The sequence below is a fragment of the Dasypus novemcinctus genome, chromosome 17 (genome assembly GCF_030445035.2).
Source record: "Dasypus novemcinctus isolate mDasNov1 chromosome 17, mDasNov1.1.hap2, whole genome shotgun sequence".
Classification (NCBI taxonomy): domain Eukaryota; kingdom Metazoa; phylum Chordata; class Mammalia; order Cingulata; family Dasypodidae; genus Dasypus; species Dasypus novemcinctus.
Window position 1 is genome coordinate 83206589 of NC_080689.1, and position 27803 is coordinate 83234391.

At 39.4% G+C, this 27803-nt stretch overlaps 2 protein-coding genes across 4 annotated transcripts in view; one reads left to right on the plus strand and one right to left on the minus strand.

Annotated features, from left to right (window-relative positions):
- Positions 1–10439, minus strand: part of LOC131274038 (uncharacterized) — a 33743-nt gene extending 23304 nt beyond the window's left edge. Inside the window, exons 1-3 of the mRNA XM_058279060.1 lie at positions 10433–10439; positions 9941–9965; positions 161–222 (exon numbers count right to left, since the gene is read on the minus strand). The gene's annotated coding sequence lies outside the window, so the exon portion shown is untranslated. The remainder of the gene's footprint in view (positions 1–160; positions 223–9940; positions 9966–10432) is intronic.
- Positions 1–27803, plus strand: part of LOC131274036 (protein IWS1 homolog) — a 97023-nt gene that overhangs the window by 53919 nt on the left and 15301 nt on the right. For 2 of the 3 annotated variants that reach the window (XM_071208955.1, XM_071208956.1), the window contains exons 2-4: positions 19579–19640; positions 20117–20141; positions 24720–24875. In XM_071208955.1, coding sequence (XP_071065056.1) covers positions 19579–19640; positions 20117–20141; positions 24720–24875 — 243 coding nt within the window. Of the gene's footprint in view, positions 1–18465; positions 18595–19578; positions 19641–20116; positions 20142–24719; positions 24876–27803 lie in introns of those variants that run through there. The other variant, XM_058279058.1, reaches the window with a different exon arrangement.

The following is a 27803-nucleotide window of genomic DNA, read 5'->3' on the forward strand; positions in this document are numbered from 1 at the left end:
TCCGTTGGTAAGAGAGTCTACCCATTCCTGCTTACCCCCAAGTAGACAGTACCTAAATTCTATACTCTACATGATGAATTTTTCAAATCTGAATTTGATTGCAAAAGAAAGAAACCAAGAAACCAACACATTTATTTTAAATAAAGAAAGTCAACCCTACCTTTGTGTTAGATGGGTTCTCCTCATCTGCCCTGGCATTAGGGAGTTCCTCAGATGGGTCACCTGTGGGAGGTGGGAAGACATAGAGTAACTCTCAGTATATCAGGAATACATCTCATGAATTTTTCTGGGAACATTGCTTGACTTGTGATGCTTCTCTTTATGGATGTTGGTTATACCAAACCTGAACTGGGCTGCTACTGGGCCACCGACTGCATAAATGTAATTTCTCTTCTCATCTATATACATGATCTTTTTTCTCTGTGTGGGAAAGTGCCAAAGCACTTGCTTATCTATCAATGTCTATGAGTTCATTTTCCTATTTTTCTATCTATTGCTGTGTGTTGAAAGATATGCTGCTCATTAGGTGGTGGAGAAAAAAATTACAGTATTTCCCCCATACTTACCATTAGGGAGGGCAGTGGGTAAGTGAAAGCATCAATAAGTAAGTTTGTCAAATGAAAATTTTGGATAAACCCCAAGGATAAAAGGAAAGGTGCATATTGGTTCATTTACTGACATTTAGAAACTCAGGTTCTTATAACTAGCTTTGGAAAACTAGTTATATGAATGGAAGCAATAGATTCCCTAAACATACTGAGTTATATATGCATTTCAGGATGCTTAGAAATGGTAAAGCATGTTAAAAACCAACTTTAGTACACTTCGTCTTATGAAATGCCTCACTTCTGATGTCTAGCCATCCATTTTAACTCCAAATTCTGAAATAAATAATTTACTTGGCCCTTGCTGAGTTAAAAAACAGCGGCAAAACAGACATGGAGCTGAGGAGAAGATGGAAGGGTATAGAACATTAAAAGAAATACTAAATTTTTCTAATGGGAGATTCATTTTAAGGCAACCAGCTTGATAGAAGGATCTAAAATATGAACGAAGTAGTAAGAGACAAGTATAAAGCTCATCCGAAATGTTGTAGGATGAGTTAGAGAGGAGAAACTAGAAACGAATGAGGAGAATATTCTGTTGAAAAATCACTAGCCAAATTGAGGGGTAGTAGCTAGATTAAGTAAGTCAGTATGTTCACACCTCTTGAGCAGCAATTGAGATTTCCCATCTCTATGAGCCGTACGAACGAAGCTGGGAGCTTTTCCACCTGCCACCAACTTCAAATCTCTCTGGGCACAGAGTGACAGTTAGAACCGTGAGGCAGATGTGCATCATGAAGTAACCATGGCGACCAGTCATCACAGAATTTTCAGAGGGAATGCCTTCTCCATATTGCAAGGTCCAACTGCTGCTGTGCGGCCATTTTCCTTTGCCACCAGCAATGACTGGGTGTTCCTATTTCTCCACATCCTCTCCAGTACTTGTTATTTTCCATGTCTTAATAAGAGCCATTCTAGTGGGTATGTTATGATATCTCATTTTGGTTTTGAATTACATATCCATCATAGCAATGACAGTGAGCATCTTTTTATGTGCTTTCTTGCCATTTTTTACCCTTTGGAGCCATATCCAAGACTTTTGCCCATGTTTCAAAATGTATTTTTAGTTTCATTTTTTCACTGTTAGAAACATTTATTTTGATTCCGTCTACCATAAATAACTCAGGAGAGATTCCACTCAGCCTCAGATGCAGTATTTTGTTTATTTTTCAGGGATATATACATCACACAAAATATTCCATTAAAAAATGAAGGAGATTCCCATATGCCCCATTCCCCACAACCCCCATTTTCTCACATCAACAACTTCTTTCATTAGTGGTGTACATTCATTGCATTTGATGAATACAAATTTTGGAACATTGCTACACACATGGATTATAGTTTACTTTGTAGTTTTCACTCTCTCCCAGTCCATTCAGTGGGTTATGGCAGGATATATAATGCCCTGCATCTGTGCCTGCAATATCATTCAGGCCAACTCCAAGTCCCCAAAATGCCCCCATAATATGCCTCCTTTTCCCTGTCCCTGCCTTCAGCAACTCCAGTGGCCACTGTCTCCACATCAGTGATATAATTTCTTCCATTGCTAGAGCCACAATAATTCTGTAGTCGAATACCGGTAAGTCCACTCTAGGCCATATTTCATTTCCCAATCCTGAGGACTCTGGCATGGCGATGCCCACTTCACTGCAATTGACAGCAGCTTTGTCTGTTTTTTAATTGGGTTGTCTTTCATTCTATATATGTCGACCTTCACGATACTTTATATTTTCTAGACAGAAAACCCTTATTGGATATATGGTTTCCCCATATATCCTTCCATAGAATTAGATTGCTTTTGCTTTCATTATAAAGGCATTTTAGGCACAAAGGTTTATAATCTTGATTAGGTCTCACTTATCTATTTTTCTTTTGTTGCTTTTGCTTTGGGTGTAAAATCTAAGAAGACATTGCCCTGGAGAACTCCCTCCCACCCATGCATTCCCAATCAATGATACCTCACTCCAGAGTTTCCAACAACTGAGGGAGGGCTGAGTTCCCATTCCGGGAAACTCTGCCCCACTCCCCACTGGAGCAGCAACAATACCCAAGTACAAGGGCAAAGACCAGTGAAGAAGGATGGTCCAGTGATGGGCCCTTGATACTGATGACTATGTTTATGGGCCTAAGTGCTTTAAATTACAAGTAGGCCTAAACTGTAGGGTGCCTAAGAGTTACATCCCGAGAGCCTCCACATTGCTCAAATGTGGCCACTCTCTAAGCCAAACTCCGCATGTAAGTGCATTACCTTCCCCCCAGTGTGGGATATGACTCTGGCCATGAGGCTCCCTGGTGCTGAGGTATTACTACCAACACCTGCTGGTGATGTACCTAGAAAAAGACCTTGAATAAAACGGGTAAGTGGTAAAGACAGATGAGTTTATATGGCTAAGAGACTTCAAAATGAGTTGGGAGGTCTTCAGAGGGGTTGCACTTATTATGCTCATCTCAGCAGGATCTCAGAGACAGCCAAAGTAGGTACAACCCCAGGGAAGGGTCCTTCTGAGGGATACAGACACACCCAGGTTCTCTGATCATGACAGATGGCTCTGGAGTTCACTGCCTCGTCAGTGGAATTTGTGCTCCTGAGTGTGGAGTTGGATTCAGATGTGACTTCTCTATGCATGCTTCTTCTGTCACTTTTCCCTTACCTGTGATAGGTGCTGGGTTTGGTATATGCTCAGGAGACTTGAATCTCTGGACTGCCTATATGCCAGCTGGGTCCTGGGCCTCAGCAGAGTTGCAACACCTACTCTCCTTTTCTTTGGACTTGCCCATGTCAACTAACAGGGAGGTGAGGATAGTCAACCACTGCACCAGGGAACCAAGAGAGTGTACAAATGCAAGCGGGAGAATTCCATCCATCAGCCATGTGGGATCTAAGCCCCCTTTTGATTTTAAAGTTGGAGTGGACATGGCCATCCCAGGGTCCTCAGGATGCAGGAATAAAATAGAATGGATTTACTGGTATTCTCCTATAGAATTGTCATGACTCTAGCGTTGGAAGAATTAAATTATTTCATTGATGTGAAGACAGTGGCCATGGGAGTTGCCAAAGGCAGGGACGGGGGAAAAAGAGGTGTGATATTGGGGCATTTTCAGGACTTGGGAGTTCTCCTCAATGATATTGCAGGGACAGATGCGGGCATAATATAACCTGCCATAACCCACTGAAAGGACTGGGAGTGAGTGCAAACTACAAAATAAACTATAATCCATGCAGTGTAGCAATGCTCCAGAATGTGCTCTTCAAATGCAATGAAATCTACCGCCCTAATGAAAGAAGTTGTCAATTGGAAGGAGTGTGTGTGTGTGTGTGTGTGTGTGTGTGTGTGTGTGTGTGTGTGTGTGGAATGCAGTATATGGGAACCTTTATATTTTTTAATGCAATAATTTCTGTGATCTATGTATCTTTAAAGTAAGAATGATAATAATAAAAAATATTTTTAAAAAACAAAACTAAATATTGCCCAACTCATGGTTCTGAAGAACTTCTTAAGTTTTCTTCTACAAGTTTTATGTTCCTAGTTCTTTTAAGTCTTTATACGTTTCAGTTAATTTTTGTATATGATATGAGATAGTTGTCCTCCATCATACTTTTACATATGGATGCCCAGTTCTGCCAGCATCAGTTATTGAAGAGACCATTATTTCCCCATTGAGGGTACCTGGCATCCTTGGGAAAAATCAATTGGCCATGAAAGTGAAGGTCAATTTCTGAACTCTCACTTTGATTCCATTGATCTATATATTTATTCTTAGGCCAGGACCATGCTTTTATGACCACTGCTGCTTTGTAATAAGTTTCAAGTCAAGAAAGGTGTGTCCTCCAACTCTGTCTTTCATGATGGTTGTGACTTTTCAGGATAGCATATCCTTCCAAATAAATTTGATGATTGTCTTCCATTTCTGCAAAGCTGTTTATTGCAATTTTCATTGGGATTGCATTGAATCTATCATTCGTTTTTGGTAGAGTTGATATCTTGGCAATATTTAGCCTTCCAATCCGTGAGCATGCAATGTCTTTCCCTTTATTAGGTCTTTGATTTCTGTTTGCACGGTTTTGTATTTCCCATACATAAGTTCTTTACAACCTCGGCTATATTTATTCTGAGATAGTTGATTTAATTGTAATTGGAAATGGATATTTTTCTTCATTTCCTCCTTGAAACGCTCATTACAATCATTCACAAATATTACAAATTTGTGGGTGTTTATCTCATAGGACATCACTTTGCTCAATTTCTTTCTTGCTCTAGTTAGTATATTTGTTGTAGATTTATGAGGCTTTCTGTACATGGAATCTTGTGGTTTGCAAATAGTGAAAATGTTACTTCTTCCTTTCCAATATGGATGACTTTTATTTATTTTTCTTCTCTGCTTGCTCTAGCTAGAATGTCCAGTACAATGCTGAAGAGCAGTGGTGACAGCGGGCATCCTTGTTTTGCTCCAGATCTTAGAAGGAAAGCTTTCGATCTTTCACCATTCAGTATGATGTTTGCAGTGGTTTGTTCCCTATATGCCTGTATTAGTCAGCCAAAGGGGTGCTGATGCAAAGTACCAAAAATCTTTTGGCTTTTATAAAGAGTAATTATTTGTGGTAAAAACTTACACTTATAAGGCCATACAGATTCCAACACATGGCTGCTTCCCAACCAAAGTCAATTGCCCTGTGTTGAGACAAGATGGTGGGTGTTCTCTGCCTCCTTGTTTCTTCCTCTTAAGGCTGCCCGCCCAGTTTCTTCCAATCTCAGCTTTATGCTGGCATAGGGCTTGTCTCTCTGGGCAAGCAATCAGGCAAATGACTCATCTCTCCTCAGGGCTCCAGAACTGACAAAAGTTCTCTGTTCCTTGTCTTCTTCTCTCTTCCTGTGTGTTGTCTTGAGTAAGAGTCCTTGATAAGGGGGTGGGTACTCAAACATGAGTCACACCCTCCTGACTTGGTTGAATCAAAGCCCACATTTCACAGGTCGATTTTAAAAATATATTTTTATTTATTTTTAAAAGATACTTAAGATTACATAAAATGTTTCATAAAAACAATATAAGGGATTCCCATATGCCCAACTCCCCACCCCTCCCACTTTTCCTCTCATGAACAACTTCTTTCATTAGTGTGGTACATTCATTGCAATTGATGAACACACTTTGGAGCATTGCCACCAAGCATGGATTATAGTTTACATTGCAGTTTACATTCTCTCCCACATAATTCTGTAGGTTTTGGCAGGATATATAATGGTCTGTTTCTGTCATTGCAGTGTCATTCAGGACAATTCCAAATCTTAACTGGTAATTTAGTTAAAGACCTCTGTGGTGAATCTAAGGCAATCAAAGTGGGTTACACTCAGAGGAACAGGCCCATTTACAAAATAATGTCTTTCGGGGGTTTACAAACATAATGACGCTTGGGAGGTCCATTGGTTATTTCAAACTGCCACAGTGTTCATTCTCGTGTAGAGGGCATTTCCTTTTATTCTTACTTTTCTAAGTGATTTTATGAGGAAAAAAACCAGGATTTTGTCACATGCCTTTTCCACGTAAATTGAGATGATCATTTTTGTTCCCTTTTTGTCAATATGGTGTATTATATTAACAGATTTTCTTTTTTTGGAACCACGCTTGCATAATGGGGATAATTCCACTCCTTTTTATGACTAAATAATATTGCAATCTATGCCTGTATGTGTGTGTGTGTGTATACCATGTTTTGCTTATCTATTCATTAGTTGATTGATAATTTGAGTTCCTTCCATCTTTTCACAATTCGGGATAATGGCCTTATGAACACTGGTGTACAAACATCTTTTCATGACCCTGCTTTCATTTCTTTAGGGTATATATCTAGTGGTGGATTGCCAGGTCATATGGTAGTTCTATACTTAGATCTCTCAGGAATCCCCAGTCTCTCTTCCATAGCCACTGGCCTTGAAAGAGTGTTCCTATTTATCCTCATCCTCTCTACATGTTATTTTCTGTTTTTAATAGCAACCATTTTAGTGAAAAGGTATCTCACTGTGGTTTCAATTTGCATTTTCCTAAAGGCAAATGGTGTTGAGCATCTTTTCAAGGTCCTTCTGGCCCTATGCTTATCTTCTGTGGAGAGCTGTCTTTTCAAATCATTGATTGGAGGTTTTTGATGTGGATTTCATCTCTTTACTTGTAACTGCTCTGTTGAGACTTTCTTTTCTAGAGTCACTGTAGGTTGCTCATGTGTTTCTAGGAATGTATCTATTCCATCTAGGTTTCTAAACTGTTGACATACAATTGTGTGCTCTTAAGATCTGTTACAGCTTGCTGTTCTTTTGTGACTCTCAGAAGATCAAGTAATTAAACTAATACATGCCTGTGAGCGTGTGGTTCGATTGGACTGTGTCTGTGAGCCATAACATAGATTGGGTCTCCACACTCTTGCTGGTATCTCCTGTATTATACATAGAGAAGTAGATCAAAACAGAGAAAGACAGGTGCCATTTTTACCCTGCAATGTGAGAAAGATCTTCAGATCTCTAGCTGCCATAGCTGAAGAAACGTGATAGCCAAGAGGTTAAACCCATGGAGCATATCAAAGCCAAAGAGACCAGCCCTGCCATATGCTTCATTGCCTACAGCTAGCTCAAGGGGAATGCAGCCTGGAGGAGAGGGCACACACAGGCTGTCACCTTCTCTTGCCATGTTGCAAGACTTCAGGTTCTGCTAGCAGCCAACCTTTGATGAGAAAGCATCTCTGATGATGCCTCAGTTTGGACATTTTTGCAGCCTCAGAACTGTAAGTCTTTACCCTAAGAAATTCCCTTTACAAAAAGCCAATGCAGTTTTCGTATATTGCATTAGCTATCTTTGTCAAAGAAGAACAAGATCTTTTTTATTCCTGTGGGATCAGTATAATGTTTCCTGTTCTTTTCTGAAATTACTTATTTGCATCCTCTTCCTCTCTTTCTTTGTCTGCCTAGCAAACAGTTTGTCAATTTTATTGATATTTCCAAAGAACCAACTTCTAGTTTTCTTAATACTTCTCTATTGTTTTTGTTTTTTATTCTCTATTTCTTTTATTTATTATGTAATGTTTGTAATTTCTTTCTGCTTGTTTTGGATTTAGTCTGTTGTTCTTTTTTGGTAGATCCTCCTGGTGTGCAGTTAGGTCTTTGATTTTTCCTTTCTTCTTTTGTAGTGTAATCATTGAGGGGAAAAAATTTCCCTCTCAGTACTGCCTTTATTGCATCCCATAGTTTTGCTTGTAGTGTATTTGTTTTCATTCATCTCAAAATATTTCCTAATTGCGTTTCTGCGTATTTTTTGACTTGTTGGTTTGCCATTTGAGCTGTGGCATATTAGGACCCTCCCTTTAAAAAAATGTTCCTCCCACAAAGTTACTGGTGGTGAAAATCAAAGCCCCAGAAGATGTTCCTGAGCCATAAGAAGGGCCCAAATACTGACCTATATAAACCTACAGAAAATGAAAAATGGGGCTCAGAATTTGGACATCAACTCTACTCTGGACCCACATGTCATAAATCTATTCCTCCATGTCTGAGTGCTGGATTTGGGTTTCTCTGTTATTCAGTACTCCTGATTTTGCTGCAACAAAACAATGAAACACCTTAAATGTCTAATTTGTGTTATTATGGAAACCATCTAAAAAATTAATTTATGATATAAAACACAAAGAAAAAATTAGATCAAATTGATCATTATTGATGTTTCATAACCAGAAAATGTAAAATAAAATAAAAGATAGGTAAAGGAAAGGTTGAGGGAAAATATGAAAAAGTTTCCTTATATTTCTAACTAAGGCATCTGAAGGGATTAGAAACACAATCTACAAATGTGTAAATACTAAAATATGCATTATGACACTGTGTCCCATAACTCCATCTGACTGCAAGCATAGCCTAATCTCCAATAGCTTCTTTACACCTTCCAAAACCACCTTACACAGATCCATTTATGCTGCCTCTGCTTTTGTCATCACTTAATGAAATTTTAAATTCAATTGGGGAACTGGATTATTGAATTTTGGGCACAATATTTTATTGTATTTAACTAGTAAACTGTTATTATAAAGGTCATCAAATATTGAAAATTAAAATATTGAAATCCTAACATTTAAAAGTAACTGCTCTTTTTCCTATACTAGTTTCCTTCTTGGCTTCCTTTTTTGTTACGTGTGTATATTCATGAAATGATCTGGCACTCTATCTACTCTGGCAATAAGCACTCATTCAGGAGAGTAGACATAGGTTGAGCATAGAGGGTCTCTAATCCAGGTGGACAAGACTCTTCGAAAAGACTGACACAGGCAAAAAAAGAATTTTGGGGGACAAAATAACCCAGGGGGATTTTTATTTCTTACCTGCTGCTGTATGTGAGGCCCATGGCTTGTCAGATTGGAGCATTTCATGGGCTCATGAAAATAATGTTATGAAATATACTAAAGTATCTCTCCAATTATAATTAGATTCGTCAGGTAATAAAGAGTGACCCAACTCTAACAGATGTTGACTTTCTTGTCTTAAGTGTTGACCTTGAACTCTTAGATCTGTGGATGGCCAAAAGCATGGGAAATTTACAGTGAGATGCTTTGAGAAGGGCCCTGGGTTATGTTATACTGGCAGTATCTTGTAACAATGGGCAGTGGTTGGGTACTCTACAGGCTTGCAAAATTTCAAATACATGAACAGATGCTAATTTTGTCTAGTATTCCCATGTATGTTGTGTAATATTACCATGTCTGAGTTTTAAGTGCATGTTTACAGTTTTAACATCCAGGCCACATGCCTGGGTACATATCTTAGCTCTAAGTCATAGAAGCTAGTAACATTGTTGACAGTTGTCTCTGGGCCTCTCTTTTCCATCTGATGTGTGTGTATAGTAAACACAGACACCACATATGGCTTGACCAGAGTTCAGTGATTTACTATAGTAAATTTTGCTGTGGTCAGAAGGAAGTATTTTGTTGTCAGAGTTGACAGTGATAATTTTCCTGTGTAAACATAACACTGTCTAGTATGAAGAAATACAAGCACACTCACATATATATACTCAGATATACAATAATATGATGTAGACTTGTTCATTGACATCCCTTAACGCTAATTCAAACAAATCCATACCACTGAAGTGGAATGGAGTTGCTTCCAGTGACTTCAGAAACATTCAAATTCTTACACTTGAGATCGGTTTCTCTCACCACACCCCAATTCTTACTCTCACATGGAATCTGGAATTACACCAGTTTTCCCCACTAAAACCATCAAGGAAAAACCAATGGGACTCATCTGGATTTCCATCCTTTTCTATCCTCAGCCTGTGAGAGATCCCCAAATACACACCTTTTTCTCTTGTTCTTGAGGCCACCTGTAATGAAAGAAAGAACATATGAGGATCAGATCATGCTGTGTACTGTTTACACAGGTCTTTTGCTTTCTTAGTTACTCTAGAAAATCAGATGAGAAACCATGGTTGAGTCAAAGAACACAAAATCAAGAGTAGAGGACACCATTTGAAAAGGTGCACAATTTCCTAAAAGTTATTTCTTTCTCTTCCTTTTTGGTAGGCAATTCAAAAATTATTAATCCAAAGAGGAAACTTTGTCACTGAGGAAAAGGTCTTCTATCTTTGAGTCTCCCACCCGAGGCCACCAAAACTGAAGCCTCTCTGTCACCAGGTATCTGTTAGTTAGAGAGTCTATCTATGCCCACTATCCACAATCAGACAGTACTGAATTCTATTATCTACATAATCAGGTTTTCAAATCTGAACTTGATTGAAAAAGAAACCTAGAAAGTAACACATCAATTTCAAACAAAGAAAGGAAGTCTTACCTTGGTCTTATATGGATTCTACACATCTGCCCTGGAATTAGGAAGTTCCTCCAATGGATCACCTGTGGAAGATGGGAAGATAGAGAGTAACTATCAGTATATTAGAAATGCACCTTGTGAATTACTCATGTAACAATGCTTGACTCTTACAATGTGCTTCTGTTTATGAATGTTTGTTAACAAACAAAAATTGACCTACTGGGCTATCCACTGCGCAAATTCTATTTCTCTTTTATCTATATATATTATGTTTTCTCAGTGTGGAAACTGCCTAAGTACTTGGTTATCTATCAATTGCTATGAGTTAATTGAACTAATTTTCTGAATATCACTGTGTAATTGAAAGACTATTCACTGCAGAGTGGAGAAAATGTCCTCTCTTTTCCCAACATTTACCATTATGGAGGAAAATGGATAGGTGAAAGCATTGATATATAACTATATAAAAATGAAAATTTTAGATTAGCCCACAAGGATAAAAGTAAATGTGCATGTTGGTTCATAAATTGATATTTAGAAATTCAAGTTTTTAGTTTTGGAAAACTAATTATGTGAATGGAAGGAACAGACCCCACATATACTTAGTTATATACTCATTTCAAGATGAATAGAAGTTGAAAAGTATGTTAAAAACAAACTTTCAGACTTCTCATCATGTGAAATGTCTCACTTTCGATCACAGTAATTCCAGATTTACTATATAATCTGAAATAAATAATTGACTACATCCTTCCTTGGTAAAAAAAAAATCACAATGGACATGGCCATGAGGAAGAGAGTGAAAGATACAGAAAATCATAAGAAATACTAAATTTCTCTAAAGGGAGATTCATTTTAAGGCAAGGAGTTTGACAGAAGGACCTAATATATATATTCAACACTAAGAGAAGCATAAAACACATATAAAAGTCTGTAGGACAAATTGGAGACGATAAACTAAAGAAAGAAAAGAATATTTTGTGAAAAAAAAACCATATTTGGGGGGTTGGATTAATTAAGTAGGTCAGTGATCATATCTCTCAAGCAGCAATTGAGATTTCCCATCTCTATGAACCATAGGAATGAATGTGGGAGCTTTTCCATCTGCTACCAATGTCAAATCTCACTGGGCACAGAGTGACTGTTAGAACCATGAGCCATATATGTATCATAAGATATCCATACCAACCAGTCATCGCAGAATTTTCAGAGTGAATGTATTCTCCATATTGCGAGGTCCAACTGCTGCCCTGTGACCATTTTCCTTTGCCACCAGCAATGAATGGGTACTACTGTTTTTCTACATCCTCTCCAATACTTATTTTCAGTTTTGTGTTTTTTAACAGTCATTCTAGTAGGTATGAAATGGTATCTTATTTTGGTTTTGAGTAACATATCTTAATAGTTAATGATGGTGAACCTCTTTTCACCTGCTTTCTAGAAATTTATACATCATCTTTGAAGGACATAAGTCTTTTTCCAATTTTTTAATTGGGTTGTTTTTCACTGTTTGTTGAACTTTAGGGTTCTTTATATATTCTAGAAATAAAACCCTTATTGGATATATGGTTTACAAATATTTTCTACCCTGGAATTAACTGACTTTTTGTCTTTGTGGTAAAGTCATTTTAGGCACAAAAGTTTTTAAATTTGATGAGGTCTCATTCATCTATTTTCTTTTCCTATCTGTGCTTTTGGTATAAATTCTAAGAAAACATTTCCTAACACAAGATGCTGAAGGCCGTATTTATGTTTTCTTGTACAAGTTTAATGTTTCTACCTTGTCCCGGCCCGCGGGACAGTAACGAGGGCTCGAAACCTGCCAAGAAAGAACGGTGGGACAAGAGACACGAAGAATGACAGCAAGACAGTGTTCTGATCAAGCTGCAAAAATTTTATTGAGGGAACAAAGCATATATACTCTTGGGAAGGGGCAGTGAATAGGGAGAGGTGGAGGTTAGGGATTGGCTGTCGCTGTTGCTGGGGTAAGTGGCAGGGTTTAGGGATTGGTAGCTGCTGTTGCTGGGGTGGAAGGCAGACTTTAGTCTCGCGCCCTGAGCCTGCACACTGCCTTATCAGTCTGGGCAGTGGCGGGAAACGGAGAACAAAGGAGCAGGGAGGAAGAAGAACAAGGAAGTGGGCTCTGCTCTGGCGGCCATGTTGCTGGCATTGCTGAACTCAGTGTATACTCATATTGACTGCTCCCAACATTACCTCTTCTAAGACTTTATACATTTTCAGGTAATTTATGTACATGATATGAGATAGGGGTCTTCCATCTCTCTTTCGCATATGTATATCCAGTTCTCCAGCATCATTATTGAGGCTATTCTTTCCACCATTGAGTGGATTTGGAAGACTTGTCAAAAATCAATACGACATACATGTGAGGTTCTATTTCTGAAATCATGCAGTCCAATCAAAGAACCACACGCTCACAGGCATGTATTAGTTTAATTACTTGATCTTCTGAGAGTCACAAAAGAACAGCAAGCTGTAACAGATCTTAAGAGCACACAATTGTATGTCAACAGTTTAGAAACCTAGATGGAATAGATACATTCCTAGAAACACATGAGCAACCTACAGTGACTCTAGAAAAGAAAGTCTCAACAGAGCAGTTACAAGTAAAGAGATGAAATCCACATCAAAAACCTCCAATCAATGATTTGAAAAGACAGCTCTCCACAGAAGATAAGCATAGGGCCAGAAGGACCTTGAAAAGATGCTCAACACCATTTGCCTTTAGGAAAATGCAAATTGAAACCACAGTGAGATACCTTTTCACTAAAATGGTTGCTATTAAAAACAGAAAATAACATGTAGAGAGGATGAGGATAAATAGGAACACTCTTTCAAGGCCAGTGGCTATGGAAGAGAGACTGGGGATTCCTGAGAGATCTAAGTATAGAACTACCATATGACCTGGCAATCCACCACTAGATATATACCCTAAAGAAATGAAAGCAGGGTCATGAAAAGATGTTTGTACACCAGTGTTCATAAGGCCATTATCCCGAATTGTGAAAAGATGGAAGGAACTCAAATTATCAATCAACTAATGAATAGATAAGCAAAACATGGTATACACACACACACACATACAGGCATAGATTGCAATATTATTTAGTCATAAAAAGGAGTGGAATTATCCCCATTATGCAAGCGTGGTTCCAAAAAAAGAAAATCTGTTAATATAATACACCATATTGACAAAAAGGGAACAAAAATGATCATCTCAATTTACGTGGAAAAGGCATGTGACAAAATCCTGGTTTTTTTCCTCATAAAATCACTTAGAAAAGTAAGAATAAAAGGAAATGCCCTCTACACGAGAATGAACACTGTGGCAGTTTGAAATAACCAATGGACCTCCCAAGCGTCATTATGTTTGTAAACCCCCGAAAGACATTATTTTGTAAATGGGCCTGTTCCTCTGAGTGTAACCCACTTTGATTGCCTTAGATTCACCACAGAGGTCTTTAACTAAATTACCAGTTAAGATTTGGAATTGTCCTGAATGACACTGCAATGACAGAAACAGACCATTATATATCCTGCCAAAACCTACAGAATTATGTGGGAGAGAATGTAAACTGCAATGTAAACTATAATCCATGCTTGGTGGCAATGCTCCAAAGTGTGTTCATCAATTGCAATGAATGTACCACACTAATGAAAGAAGTTGTTCATGAGAGGAAAAGTGGGAGGGGTGGGGAGTTGGGCATATGGGAATCCCTTATATTGTTTTTATGAAACATTTTATGTAATCTTAAGTATCTTTTAAAAATAAATAAAAATATATTTTTAAAATCGACCTGTGAAATGTGGGCTTTGATTCAACCAAGTCAGGAGGGTGTGACTCATGTTTGAGTACCCACCCCCTTATCAAGGACTCTTACTCAAGACAACACACAGGAAGAGAGAAGAAGACAAGGAACAGAGAACTTTTGTCAGTTCTGGAGCCCTGAGGAGAGATGAGTCATTTGCCTGATTGCTTGCCCAGAGAGACAAGCCCTATGCCAGCATAAAGCTGAGATTGGAAGAAACTGGGCGGGCAGCCTTAAGAGGAAGAAACAAGGAGGCAGAGAACACCCACCATCTTGTCTCAACACAGGGCAATTGACTTTGGTTGGGAAGCAGCCATGTGTTGGAATCTGTATGGCCTTATAAGTGTAAGTTTTTACCACAAATAATTACTCTTTATAAAAGCCAAAAGATTTTTGGTACTTTGCATCAGCACCCCTTTGGCTGACTAATACAGGCATATAGGGAACAAACCACTGCAAACATCATACTGAATGGTGAAAGATCGAAAGCTTTCCTTCTAAGATCTGGAGCAAAACAAGGATGCCCGCTGTCACCACTGCTCTTCAGCATTGTACTGGACATTCTAGCTAGAGCAAGCAGAGAAGAAAAATAAATAAAAGTCATCCATATTGGAAAGGAAGAAGTAACATTTTCACTATTTGCAAACCACAAGATTCCATGTACAGAAAGCCTCATAAATCTACAACAAATATACTAACTAGAGCAAGAAAGAAATTGAGCAAAGTGATGTCCTATGAGATAAACACCCACAAATTTGTAATATTTGTGAATGATTGTAATGAGCGTTTCAAGGAGGAAATGAAGAAAAATATCCATTTCCAATTACAATTAAATCAACTATCTCAGAATAAATATAGCCGAGGTTGTAAAGAACTTATGTATGGGAAATACAAAACCGTGCAAACAGAAATCAAAGACCTAATAAAGGGAAAGACATTGCATGCTCACGGATTGGAAGGCTAAATATTGCCAAGATATCAACTCTACCAAAAACGAATGATAGATTCAATGCAATCCCAATGAAAATTGCAATAAACAGCTTTGCAGAAATGGAAGACAATCATCAAATTTATTTGGAAGGATATGCTATCCTGAAAAGTCACAACCATCATGAAAGACAGAGTTGGAGGACACACCTTTCTTGACTTGAAACTTATTACAAAGCAGCAGTGGTCATAAAAGCATGGTCCTGGCCTAAGAATAAATATATAGATCAATGGAATCAAAGTGAGAGTTCAGAAATTGACCTTCACTTTCATGGCCAATTGATTTTTCCCAAGGATGCCAGGTACCCTCAATGGGGAAATAATGGTCTCTTCAATAACTGATGCTGGCAGAACTGGGCATCCATATGTAAAAGTATGATGGAGGACAACTATCTCATATCATATACAAAAATTAACTGAAACGTATAAAGACTTAAAAGAACTAGGAACATAAAACTTGTAGAAGAAAACTTAAGAAGTTCTTCAGAACCATGAGTTGGGCAATATTTAGTTTTGTTTTTTAAAAATATTTTTTATTATTATCATTCTTACTTTAAAGATACATAGATCACAGAAATTATTGCATTAAAAAATATAAAGGTTCCCATATACTGCATTCCACACACACACACACACACACACACACACACACACACACACACTCCTTCCAATTGACAACTTCTTTCATTAGGGCGGTAGATTTCATTGCATTTGAAGAGCACATTCTGGAGCATTGCTACACTGCATGGATTATAGTTTATTTTGTAGTTTGCACTCACTCCCAGTCCTTTCAGTGGGTTATGGCAGGTTATATTATGCCCGCATCTGTCCCTGCAATATCATTGAGGAGAACTCCCAAGTCCTGAAAATGCCCCAATATCACACCTCTTTTTCCCCCGTCCCTGCCTTTGGCAACTCCCATGGCCACTGTCTTCACATCAATGAAATAATTTAATTCTTCCAACGCTAGAGTCATGACAATTCTATAGGAGAATACCAGTAAATCCATTCTATTTTATTCCTGCATCCTGAGGACCCTGGGATGGCCATGTCCACTCCAACTTTAAAATCAAAAGGGGGCTTAGATCCCACATGGCTGATGGATGGAATTCTCCCGCTTGCATTTGTACACTCTCTTGGTTCCCTGGTGCAGTGGTTGACTATCCTCACCTCCCTGTTAGTTGACATGGGCAAGTCCAAAGAAAAGGAGAGTAGGTGTTGCAACTCTGCTGAGGCCCAGGACCCAGCTGGCATATAGGCAGTCCAGAGATTCAAGTCTCCTGAGCATATACCAAACCCAGCACCTATCACAGGTAAGGGAAAAGTGACAGAAGAAGCATGCATAGAGAAGTCACATCTGAATCCAACTCCACACTCAGGAGCACAAATTCCACTGACGAGGCAGTGAACTCCAGAGCCATCTGTCATGATCAGAGAACCTGGGTGTGTCTGTATCCCTCAGAAGGACCCTTCCCTGGGGTTGTACCTACTTTGGCTGTCTCTGAGATCCTGCTGAGATGAGCATAATAAGTGCAACCCCTCTGAAGACCTCCCAACTCATTTTGAAGTCTCTTAGCCATATAAACTCATCTGTCTTTACCACTTACCCGTTTTATTCAAGGTCTTTTTCTAGGTACATCACCAGCAGGTGTTGGTAGTAATACCTCAGCACCAGGGAGCCTCATGGCCAGAGTCATATCCCACACTGGGGGGAAGGTAATGCACTTACATGCGGAGTTTGGCTTAGAGAGTGGCCACATTTGAGCAATGTGGAGGCTCTCGGGATGTAACTCTTAGGCACCCTACAGTTTAGGCCTACTTGTAATTTAAAGCACTTAGGCCCATAAACATAGTCATCAGTATCAAGGGCCCATCACTGGACCATCCTTCTTCACTGGTCTTTGCCCTTGTACTTGGGTATTGTTGCTGCTCCAGTGGGGAGTGGGGCAGAGTTTCCCGGAATGGGAACTCAGCCCTCCCTCAGTTGTTGGAAACTCTGGAGTGAGGTATCATTGATTGGGAATGCATGGGTGGGAGGGAGTTCTCCAGGGCAATGTCTTCTTAGATTTTACACCCAAAGCAAAAGCAACAAAAGAAAAATAGATAAGTGAGACCTAATCAAGATTATAAACCTTTGTGCCTAAAATGCCTTTATAATGAAAGCAAAAGCAATCTAATTCTATGGAAGGATATATGGGGAAACCATATATCCAATAAGGGTTTTCTGTCTAGAAAATATAAAGTATCGTGAAGGTCGACATATATAGAATGAAAGACAACCCAATTAAAAAACAGACAAAGCTGCTGTCAATTGCAGTGAAGTGGGCATCGCCATGCCAGAGTCCTCAGGATTGGGAAATGAAATATGGCCTAGAGTGGACTTACCGGTATTCGACTACAGAATTATTGTGGCTCTAGCAATGGAAGAAATTATATCACTGATGTGGAGACAGTGGCCACTGGAGTTGCTGAAGGCAGGGACAGGGAAAAGGAGGCATATTATGGGGGCATTTTGGGGACTTGGAGTTGGCCTGAATGATATTGCAGGCACAGATGCAGGGCATTATATATCCTGCCATAACCCACTGAATGGACTGGGAGAGAGTGAAAACTACAAAGTAAACTATAATCCATGTGTGTAGCAATGTTCCAAAATTTGTATTCATCAAATGCAATGAATGTACACCACTAATGAAAGAAGTTGTTGATGTGAGAAAATGGGGGTTGTGGGGAATGGGGCATATGGGAATCTCCTTCATTTTTTAATGGAATATTTTGTGTGATGTATATATCCCTGAAAAATAAACAAAATACTGCATCTGAGGCTGAGTGGAATCTCTCCTGAGTTATTTATGGTAGACGGAATCAAAATAAATGTTTCTAACAGTGAAAAAATGAAACTAAAAATACATTTTGAAACATGGGCAAAAGTCTTGGATATGGCTCCAAAGGGTAAAAAATGGCAAGAAAGCACATAAAAAGATGCTCACTGTCATTGCTATGATGGATATGTAATTCAAAACCAAAATGAGATATCATAACATACCCACTAGAATGGCTCTTATTAAGACATGGAAAATAACAAGTACTGGAGAGGATGTGGAGAAATAGGAACACCCAGTCATTGCTGGTGGCAAAGGAAAATGGCCGCACAGCAGCAGTTGGACCTTGCAATATGGAGAAGGCATTCCCTCTGAAAATTCTGTGATGACTGGTCGCCATGGTTACTTCATGATGCACATCTGCCTCACGGTTCTAACTGTCACTCTGTGCCCAGAGAGATTTGAAGTTGGTGGCAGGTGGAAAAGCTCCCAGCTTCGTTCGTACGGCTCATAGAGATGGGAAATCTCAATTGCTGCTCAAGAGGTGTGAACATACTGACTTACTTAATCTAGCTACTACCCCTCAATTTGGCTAGTGATTTTTCAACAGAATATTCTCCTCATTCGTTTCTAGTTTCTCCTCTCTAACTCATCCTACAACATTTCGGATGAGCTTTATACTTGTCTCTTACTACTTCGTTCATATTTTAGATCCTTCTATCAAGCTGGTTGCCTTAAAATGAATCTCCCATTAGAAAAATTTAGTATTTCTTTTAATGTTCTATACCCTTCCATCTTCTCCTCAGCTCCATGTCTGTTTTGCCGCTGTTTTTTAACTCAGCAAGGGCCAAGTAAATTATTTATTTCAGAATTTGGAGTTAAAATGGATGGCTAGACATCAGAAGTGAGGCATTTCATAAGACGAAGTGTACTAAAGTTGGTTTTTAACATGCTTTACCATTTCTAAGCATCCTGAAATGCATATATAACTCAGTATGTTTAGGGAATCTATTGCTTCCATTCATATAACTAGTTTTCCAAAGCTAGTTATAAGAACCTGAGTTTCTAAATGTCAGTAAATGAACCAATATGCACCTTTCCTTTTATCCTTGGGGTTTATCCAAAATTTTCATTTGACAAACTTACTTATTGATGCTTTCACTTACCCACTGCCCTCCCTAATGGTAAGTATGGGGGAAATACTGTAATTTTTTTCTCCACCACCTAATGAGCAGCATATCTTTCAACACACAGCAATAGATAGAAAAATAGGAAAATGAACTCATAGACATTGATAGATAAGCAAGTGCTTTGGCACTTTCCCACACAGAGAAAAAAGATCATGTATATAGATGAGAAGAGAAATTACATTTATGCAGTCGGTGGCCCAGTAGCAGCCCAGTTCAGGTTTGGTATAACCAACATCCATAAAGAGAAGCATCACAAGTCAAGCAATGTTCCCAGAAAAATTCATGAGATGTATTCCTGATATACTGAGAGTTACTCTATGTCTTCCCACCTCCCACAGGTGACCCATCTGAGGAACTCCCTAATGCCAGGGCAGATGAGGAGAACCCATCTAACACAAAGGTAGGGTTGACTTTCTTTATTTAAAATAAATGTGTTGGTTTCTTGGTTTCTTTCTTTTGCAATCAAATTCAGATTTGAAAAATTCATCATGTAGAGTATAGAATTTAGGTACTGTCTACTTGGGGGTAAGCAGGAATGGGTAGACTCTCTTACCAACGGACAGCTGGTGCCAGAGGGCCTTCAACATCGGTGGTGTCAGTTGGGAGACACTATGTAGAAGACCCCCTGCCTTAGTGGCATTTTTTTTCTCCTTAGATTAATAATTTTGTAATTGTCTGCCAAAAAGGAATAGAAGGAAATACATTCTGGGAGGGTCTGCACCTTTTCTAATGGTGTCCTCTACTTTGCTTTTTTGTTCTTTGACTTAAGAGTGGATCCCCACCTGGTTTTCTATAGCAACTAAGAGAGCAAAAGACCTGTGTAAACGATACCCAGCCTAATCTGACTCTCACATGCTTTCTTTTCCTCCATTACAGGTAGCCTCAAGAACAAGAGAACAAGGTGTGTATTCTGGAATCACTGAATGGCTGGGGATAGAAAATAATAGAAATCTAGATGAATAGGTGGGCTTTCCATGATGGCTTAGGTGGGGATAATTGGGATAATTCCCAGTTCCTTGTGGGAGTGAGAATTGGAGATGGTGTGAGAAAAACTGATCTCAAGGGAAAGAACCTTGATCATGTTTCTTCAACTTTGATCATGTTTCTGGAAGCAGCTGGGTTGCCCTTGGGTAGTGTGGATTAGTATTGATTGTAGTTGAGGCCTGTCAATGAGTAAGTCTGTGTTGTGTAACTGTGAATCTGAATGTGTGTATGTCTGTGTGCTTGTATTTATTCATACTAGACAGTGTTCCTGTTTACACGGGTAAATCAACATTGTCAACTCTACCAAGAAAATGATTCCTTCTGGCCAGTGCACAGTTTACATACAGTAACTTATTAAATCCTCATCACAGCCATATGTCACGCATGTGTTTAAAATACTGACACCTCAGCTGGAATGCAGAGGCACAGAGACCTATATCAACAGTCTCACTAGAGCCTAAGATTTAGAGCCAAGTTCTGTACCCAGGCATGAGGCTCCAATTTTGAAACTGAACCTGCATCTAAAGCTCAGACATGGAGATATCAAACACTGTACATGGGAAATTTGGACAACATTGGCATCCATGCATGTACTTGAAAGTTTTCAAGCCTACCGAGTTTTCAACCACTGCTCATCATTATAAGATTTTGCCAGTGTCACATAACCCAGATTACCTCTCAAATTACCGTACTGCTAATTTCACATGCATTTGTCCAGTCACATATCTGAGAATTCAAAGTCACTATGTAGGGAAACAAAGTCAATATCTCTTAGATTTGGGTCACTCATCATTACCTGGCCAGTATCTGATTAAAATCAGGAGATTCTTCTAGTGTATTTGCTAACATTAATGCCAGTAGCCCAAGAAATGTGCCAGTCTTGCAAGCCATGAGTTGTGTGTACAGCAGAAGGTAAGAACTCAAAATTTCCCTTGGTTGTTAGCCCAGGTCACCCTTATTGAACTGTCTTGTGTGCCTGGTTAGAGATCCTCTGTGCTCAACCCATGCCTATCTCCTTAATGAATTCTCCAGTGTGGGCTGCTTAGTGCCATCACAGATCACGCACCAGCTCATTCATGAACACACACAAGGAATAAAAGAGGAACTTGTTATTATGTAACATTTTCATAATCTACAACTTCTATAAATATAAAAAAAATTTTTTGAGAAGGAAAACACAATAGCAAAAAGAGTAACCTTAAATGTTAGGATTTCAACATTTTAAATTTCAAAATTGGATTTCCTATATGTCAACAGATTACTGAATAAATACACAAAATACTGTGCCCAGAACTCAAAATTCCAGACCCTAAATAAACTGTAAACTTCCATAAAAGGGACAACAAATGGAGAGGCAGCATAAATGGACCTGCAGAAGGTGAAATGGTTTTAAAGGTGGTTAAGCTGTGCTTCAAAACAGATGGTGTTATGGGATGCAGGTTGTGTCATAATGAACACATTACTATTTATGCATTTGTAGATTTACCATTTGTAAGACACTTTAGGAATCCTGAGCTGGAAATCCAAGGAATCTTTTTCTCATTTTTTCCTGAACTTTTCCCTCCCTCCCTCCCTCCCTCCCTCCCTCCCTCCCTCCCTCCCTGCCTTCCTTCCTCCTTCTTTCATTCCCTCCTGTAATCATTGTTGTCTCTAAAGACTCACTTCTTTCTGTTTTATAGCAAATATTGATTTTCTCTAGGTTTTTTTTTTTTCATAACAACTCACTTAAGACTTTTAAGGTGCTTCAGTGATTATGAAGCATGACTATATAAATAAAATAAATGCTTAACTTAAATGGAAGGATTCCTTTTAACAGTCTTTTGCGTTAGTGACCTGTCTATCTTCATAGGAAACTTTTGCCAGATTTTGAAGTACATCACAGAATTGATTTCTTTGCATGGTTTGTTTGTAGTGTTACTTATAAGACTATACCCTGTATGACAAAAATATATTCAAAGTACAGATAGGTGTTTTCATTTCTTATTTTTGCCGGGAAACAAATGGAATGAAAATCTTAACTTGAATATCTCATTCTCCAAGATATTAAAAGGCAAAAAAAAAAAAAGGAGAACTAAAATGTTTTGATATTTGTCTCCTGTCAAATCATCCACAGTACAGGTTCTTTTGCAGAAGGTGTCACCTATACAATATATGTCAATTGCATTGATGTATAGAAGGGATAATTGTATCCTGGACGCTCTGGATGCCTCTTAAATGTGCCAGAATGACCTGGGTATAAAGATGAACACCAAGAATGGGTGCACACATGGAGAAATTCACCCATGATGCTGTGGGGAGGGCGCTGTTACATTCACCTGGAAAACAGTGTTCTGGTATGGATTAGAGGCATGTGCACCTGTGACCCAGCAGTCCCTGTCCTTGTTCTATATAATCTAAGGGCCATGAATGAGGCATGAATGCGATGTCCACAGAAAGGCCTGCAAAGACTCACTTGCAACAGTTAGATCCTGAGTAGTCATTCAGGGAAACAATACAGTGTATAAAATGTAGAAGGAATACACTTATTGTGCAATGTCCTAATGTGATATAATTACTTGGCATTCCAAACAGCGAATGTTGATTCACACAGCAACAGCTTGGAATTCCCACAATATTCAGATATAACATCCAGCCATACTCAAAAGAGTTTATACTGTGTGCTTCCATTGATAGAGTGTGAAAAAGAGAGAACTCTAAATTACGGCAATCACGGTCAGAATAGTGGTAATTGCTGGGGGCTACTGACAGGAAGTAGCAAACGTTAGGCTGCCAGGGGCTGGACACATTCTGAGTGTAGGTCAGGGTGTTCACAACACGTGTGCTTATATGAACCACCAAGCCCTGTGAAGTGCATTTGTGTACTTCACAATCATTAAAATAAGCATTAATGTTTAGAAAAAAGAAATACAAAAAGTTAGCGTGCCCACAAAGTAATCTCCAGGTCCCAGTGGCTTCCTATGTTTACCGCACAATATTCATAAAGACATCATGCCAAAGCAGAACACACTTGCAAAGAATAGATATAGAGGGACACTCTTTCATCAAATCAAGAGAATCTTGATACCGAACACCAGAAAGACAAAGATGGGAAAGGGAAATTACAGAGAACATTCTTCTGAATACACGTGCTGAAATGCATGGAAAACATCTGCATTTTGGACCAGAGATTACAAAGGAAAGTACCTGGGATTTCCTGGCAGGATTTCTGTGGGATGATAGCAGAGGATGCAGGTTTCTGAGGGCAGCCTGGGAGAGGGAGTAAAAAGGAAATCCCTTAATTGATCAGAGTGTGGGACCCAAAGGAATGCAGGTCCGGGTTGCTGAGGAAATCCCTAGATGGGGATTCTAAGCTATGTCTAGGGATGGGACGCTCTCCTTCCTCACTGCTTATTCAGGCTTCACTGGTTGAAGGGAGCTAGTGCTTTGCAGAGCTGCCCTGGGCAGTTATTTGTGAAAATCCTGGGTTCTGAGCCACTGTGGTAGCCAAGCTGATGACTGGTCATCAGGAGTGGTTAGCTGACCCCCAGGAAGTCTTGTACAAGGCAGCTGACAGTGTGAATAGTTTGGGGTAGGATGTCCACAAGATTCCCTGGTCCTTCAGAGGAACTCCATTTGGGGGAAACTGAGTCATGTTCTGCATCAGAGAATTAACTTTTAGGCAGACAGTAGGGTGAGGATTTGAGCCACTCTCTTCCCTGAAATCAAGTACTTGGCTGGCCTTTGTCCACAGCTCCGGGGAGGGAACTTGGAACCCCTGGAATTTGCCAAGTTGGGGTAGCGCTTACATTTCCTGACCCAAATCCTTCACTCAGCAATGTTGTGAACACACAGGACTCATTTGGGGGTGACAGGACATTGCACATGTTCTCCAGGAGCTCTAAAGCATCACACCCATGTAGGGCTGAAAGTCAGTGTCACGCCTCCCCTGTCCTGAGTCATCAAGGCTCAGGGCAAGCCACCCTCTCTGGAGCAAAGCACTAGTAGAATACTTGCTTATTCCTCCCAACCTTTAACAATTAAACTCTTCTAAGTCTTTTATGACATATTGGGCATTTTTCTTAAGGATTTGCTTGCATTTACTCATTTTCAGTTTCATAATATGCACGATTAAGTAGATCTTATTAAAGTTTTCAAATGACAGTGCTGAAAACTGAACCCAGAAAATTTACAAGCTATAACCTGGCTTGGGTGGCCTCTAAATGGTATTTGAACCCAGATGATCAGACACTAGCACACATTGGTCACTGTGCTTTGCTGCTTTCCTGTGCTGCCTCATCTCCATAAGGGCATCCCACATCTGTCTATTGAGTTTCTAAAGTGAACAACACAAAACTACAACATCTTTTGAAACCAAAATTAGACCCAATGGGGTCTTCTGGGAAGCTCCTTAATGAGAGGATGATAGTTTGAACTCTAAATAATTCATTAAAGATTTCCTATGCTCAACTGTCAATAACATGTCAACTGATATTTCTATTGTGCATGCGTTTCCCAGGTTCATGTCTCAAGTATAAAAAGAGAAAATGTGCTACTCAATCCAAAAAGTCTACTGCCCGCCATTCCCAGTCTGTCAGACGTCGCAGAATCACCATGTGTCCAAGGAAGAGGAAGGGCCATCAAACATCCCCAAGCAACTCTTCTTCTTTGGAAGGTACAGTGGAATTGCAATCATTGTATTGCCTCAGTAATGTTGCCTGTAGTTTATGTAGTGTCCCCTACTGAGGGAAAACCTATACAAAGGCTAAGATGCCATCTTTTTTAAAATTAATGTTTGACAACTTTATTATTATTTTTTTAAATATACCTTGTAAGGTTCTTTTTCTCTTTTTTTAAGATTTACTGATTTATTTATTTCTCTCCCCTTCCCCCCACCCCAGTTGTCTGTTCTCTATGTCTATTTTCTGCGTCTTCTTCTTTGTCTGCTACTGTTGTTGTCAGCAGCATGGGAATCTGTGTTTTTTTTTTTGTTGTGCCATCTTGTTGTGTCAGCTCTCCGTGTGTGCAGCGCCATTCCTGGGCAGGCTGCTTTCTTTCGCGCTGGGCGGCTCTCCTTACAGGACGCACTCCTTGTGCGTGGGGCTGCCCTATGTGGGGGACACCTCTGCGTGGCACGGCACTCCTTGCACGCATCAGCACTGCGCATGGGCCAGCTCCACACGGGTCAAGGAGGCCCGGGGTTTGAACCCCGGACCTCCCATGTGGTAGAGGGACGCCCTAACCACTGGGTCAAGTCACAACTTTATTAATCGTGTTAGTAGATAGCACCACAACCACATAATGAAAGAGGCACTGACAAAAGTTGGTTTGTGTTTACTGGTAAACAGCATTTCAAGGCAATGTTTGGTCATTAATCTATTTATGAACTTTAGCTGAAAGAGTTGACTTCAAAAAAGTGCTGTGAGATTGTTATAAGAATGATATAAATTGTTAGAGGAGTTTTAGATTCACATAAAAATTGTGCAGAGAGTACAAAAAGTTCCAACATGTTTCCCTGCCATCCTCCTAGTGCAGACCAAGCACTGTTTCCCCTGTTGACCACTCTCATTATTATGGATGTGTGTATAATTAAAGGGACAGTACCAGTACATTGTTTTGGAGAATCATGCTTCCTGTCTACCCCTCTGTGCATTTTGACAAAGGCATATTGTCATGTAACTCCCATGACAAAAATTCAGGTGTTTTATTGTGTCCCACAGATTACATTCAGAAATCCTTGGTAACTGTGTGTGGTGGGCTCATTTGGAAATAATGTATTTGCAGATGTGATTAAGATGAGGTCTATTGAATTAAGGGTGGGTGTTAATATTCTATGACTAGAGCACGTATAAGAAGGTAAGAGACAGAGGAGAAAGCTGTGTGAAGATGGACCGACACTGGGAGGAGGAGGCCATGTGAAGATGGAAGAAGAGACTGAAGTTGTGCTGCCATAAGCCAGGGCACCTGGAGCCACCTGAAGCCATTAGAGTCAAGGAATGACTCCTGGCTAGGCTCCTCAGAGAGACAGAGTGGTGCTACAGACACGATAATTTTGGAGTTTTTGTCCCTAGATCTGTGAGGGAATAAGTTTCTGTTCTCAATTGCCACCCAATTTGTGGCAATTTATTATGGAAACACTAGGAAACTAGCCAGATTTGGTACTGGGAAGTGGGGTGTTGCCTTAATAGATACATGGAGAGGTCTCACAGAGGCTTCACATCAAAATATTGTTTCTGAACACAGACATGGGTGATGTTTACCCACATGTTTCCGAGTTGTGTGCAGCCAGTGAGACTTCCCATTGAGGCCCAGACATCAAAGATAACAAACAGAACTCAGCACTCTGGACTCCCTGGATTTCCAAATACGTTAAAAAAAAAAAAAAAAAAAAGGGAAATCATTGTTGTATTCAAGAATTTCGGAGAGTAGGCTTTTTGCATAAGATAACAGCAAAAAATAATGTACTTGTAGACAATTAAAAATATATAAAAAACTGTATATTGAAATTTGATGGACTTTCCCTCCATTTTCTATACTCCTCTAGGTTCTGTCGTTAAGTACCAACTGTTAAATTTTTGCACATCCTTTCAGATTTACTAATTGAAAATTCATGTGCAAGTGACACTCTACCACAACTTTTCTAAGGGCTTTACCTATAGTACTCACATGTTCTTCATTTTTAAAGAAGTTTTAGATTACATGAAAGTTATTTGTAAATATAGGGATTCCCATATACCCCACCTCATCTGCTCACATTTTACACATTTAACAACACATTTCATTATTGTGATATATTTTTACAATTGATGAGCAAATATGGAAGCATTGTTACTAACCATGGTCTATAGTTTGCATTACCGTTTACACTATGCCCTGCACAATTTTACAGGTTTTGACAAAATGTATACTGGCCTGTATCTGTCATTGCAATGCCATGTGGAACAATTCCAATATGCCAAAAATGCCCCATGTTACACCTATTCTTCCCTGTGCTTCCCCACAGAAACTGCGGTGATCACTGTCTTTCCATCAATGTGGAAAGGACTTCTAGTCCTAGAGTAATAATAAATCTACTTTGGTCCATATTTACATTTTCCTCTTATGTGTGTTCATTCCTCAATCTTGAGGATTTCGGAATGTTTATGCCCACGCTACTTCTGATTAAGATGGGTTTTAGGTCCTATGGGGTAGATGGAGGAAACGCTGTTGCTTGCAGTGCTAGATACTCTCTGTCTTTTGGGATGGGTGTTGTCCATCATCCTTCTTTTGTTACTTATCCTGGGTGAATCTGAGGAACTGGAAGAGTAGGTGTTGGCTGCAACCCTGCTGAGATTCAGGGCTCCAGTGGCATATGAACACACTGCAGATTTAAGTCTCTGGGACATACACCTAATGGATATAGTGATAAGTATAGGTTCAAATATATGGGCAGAAAAACCATGTGTAGCAAATGAGCCTAACTCTGATACACCGGGGAGATTGGCTATCATATATTCTAAGGTAAGGCCCACCCATGTGGTGCCGATTTCCTGAGTTTGGCTGAAAGGCCTAAAGTGTCCAGATGTCTCTAGAGCCCACAGCAGCACCCCTGCTTGAAGCACTG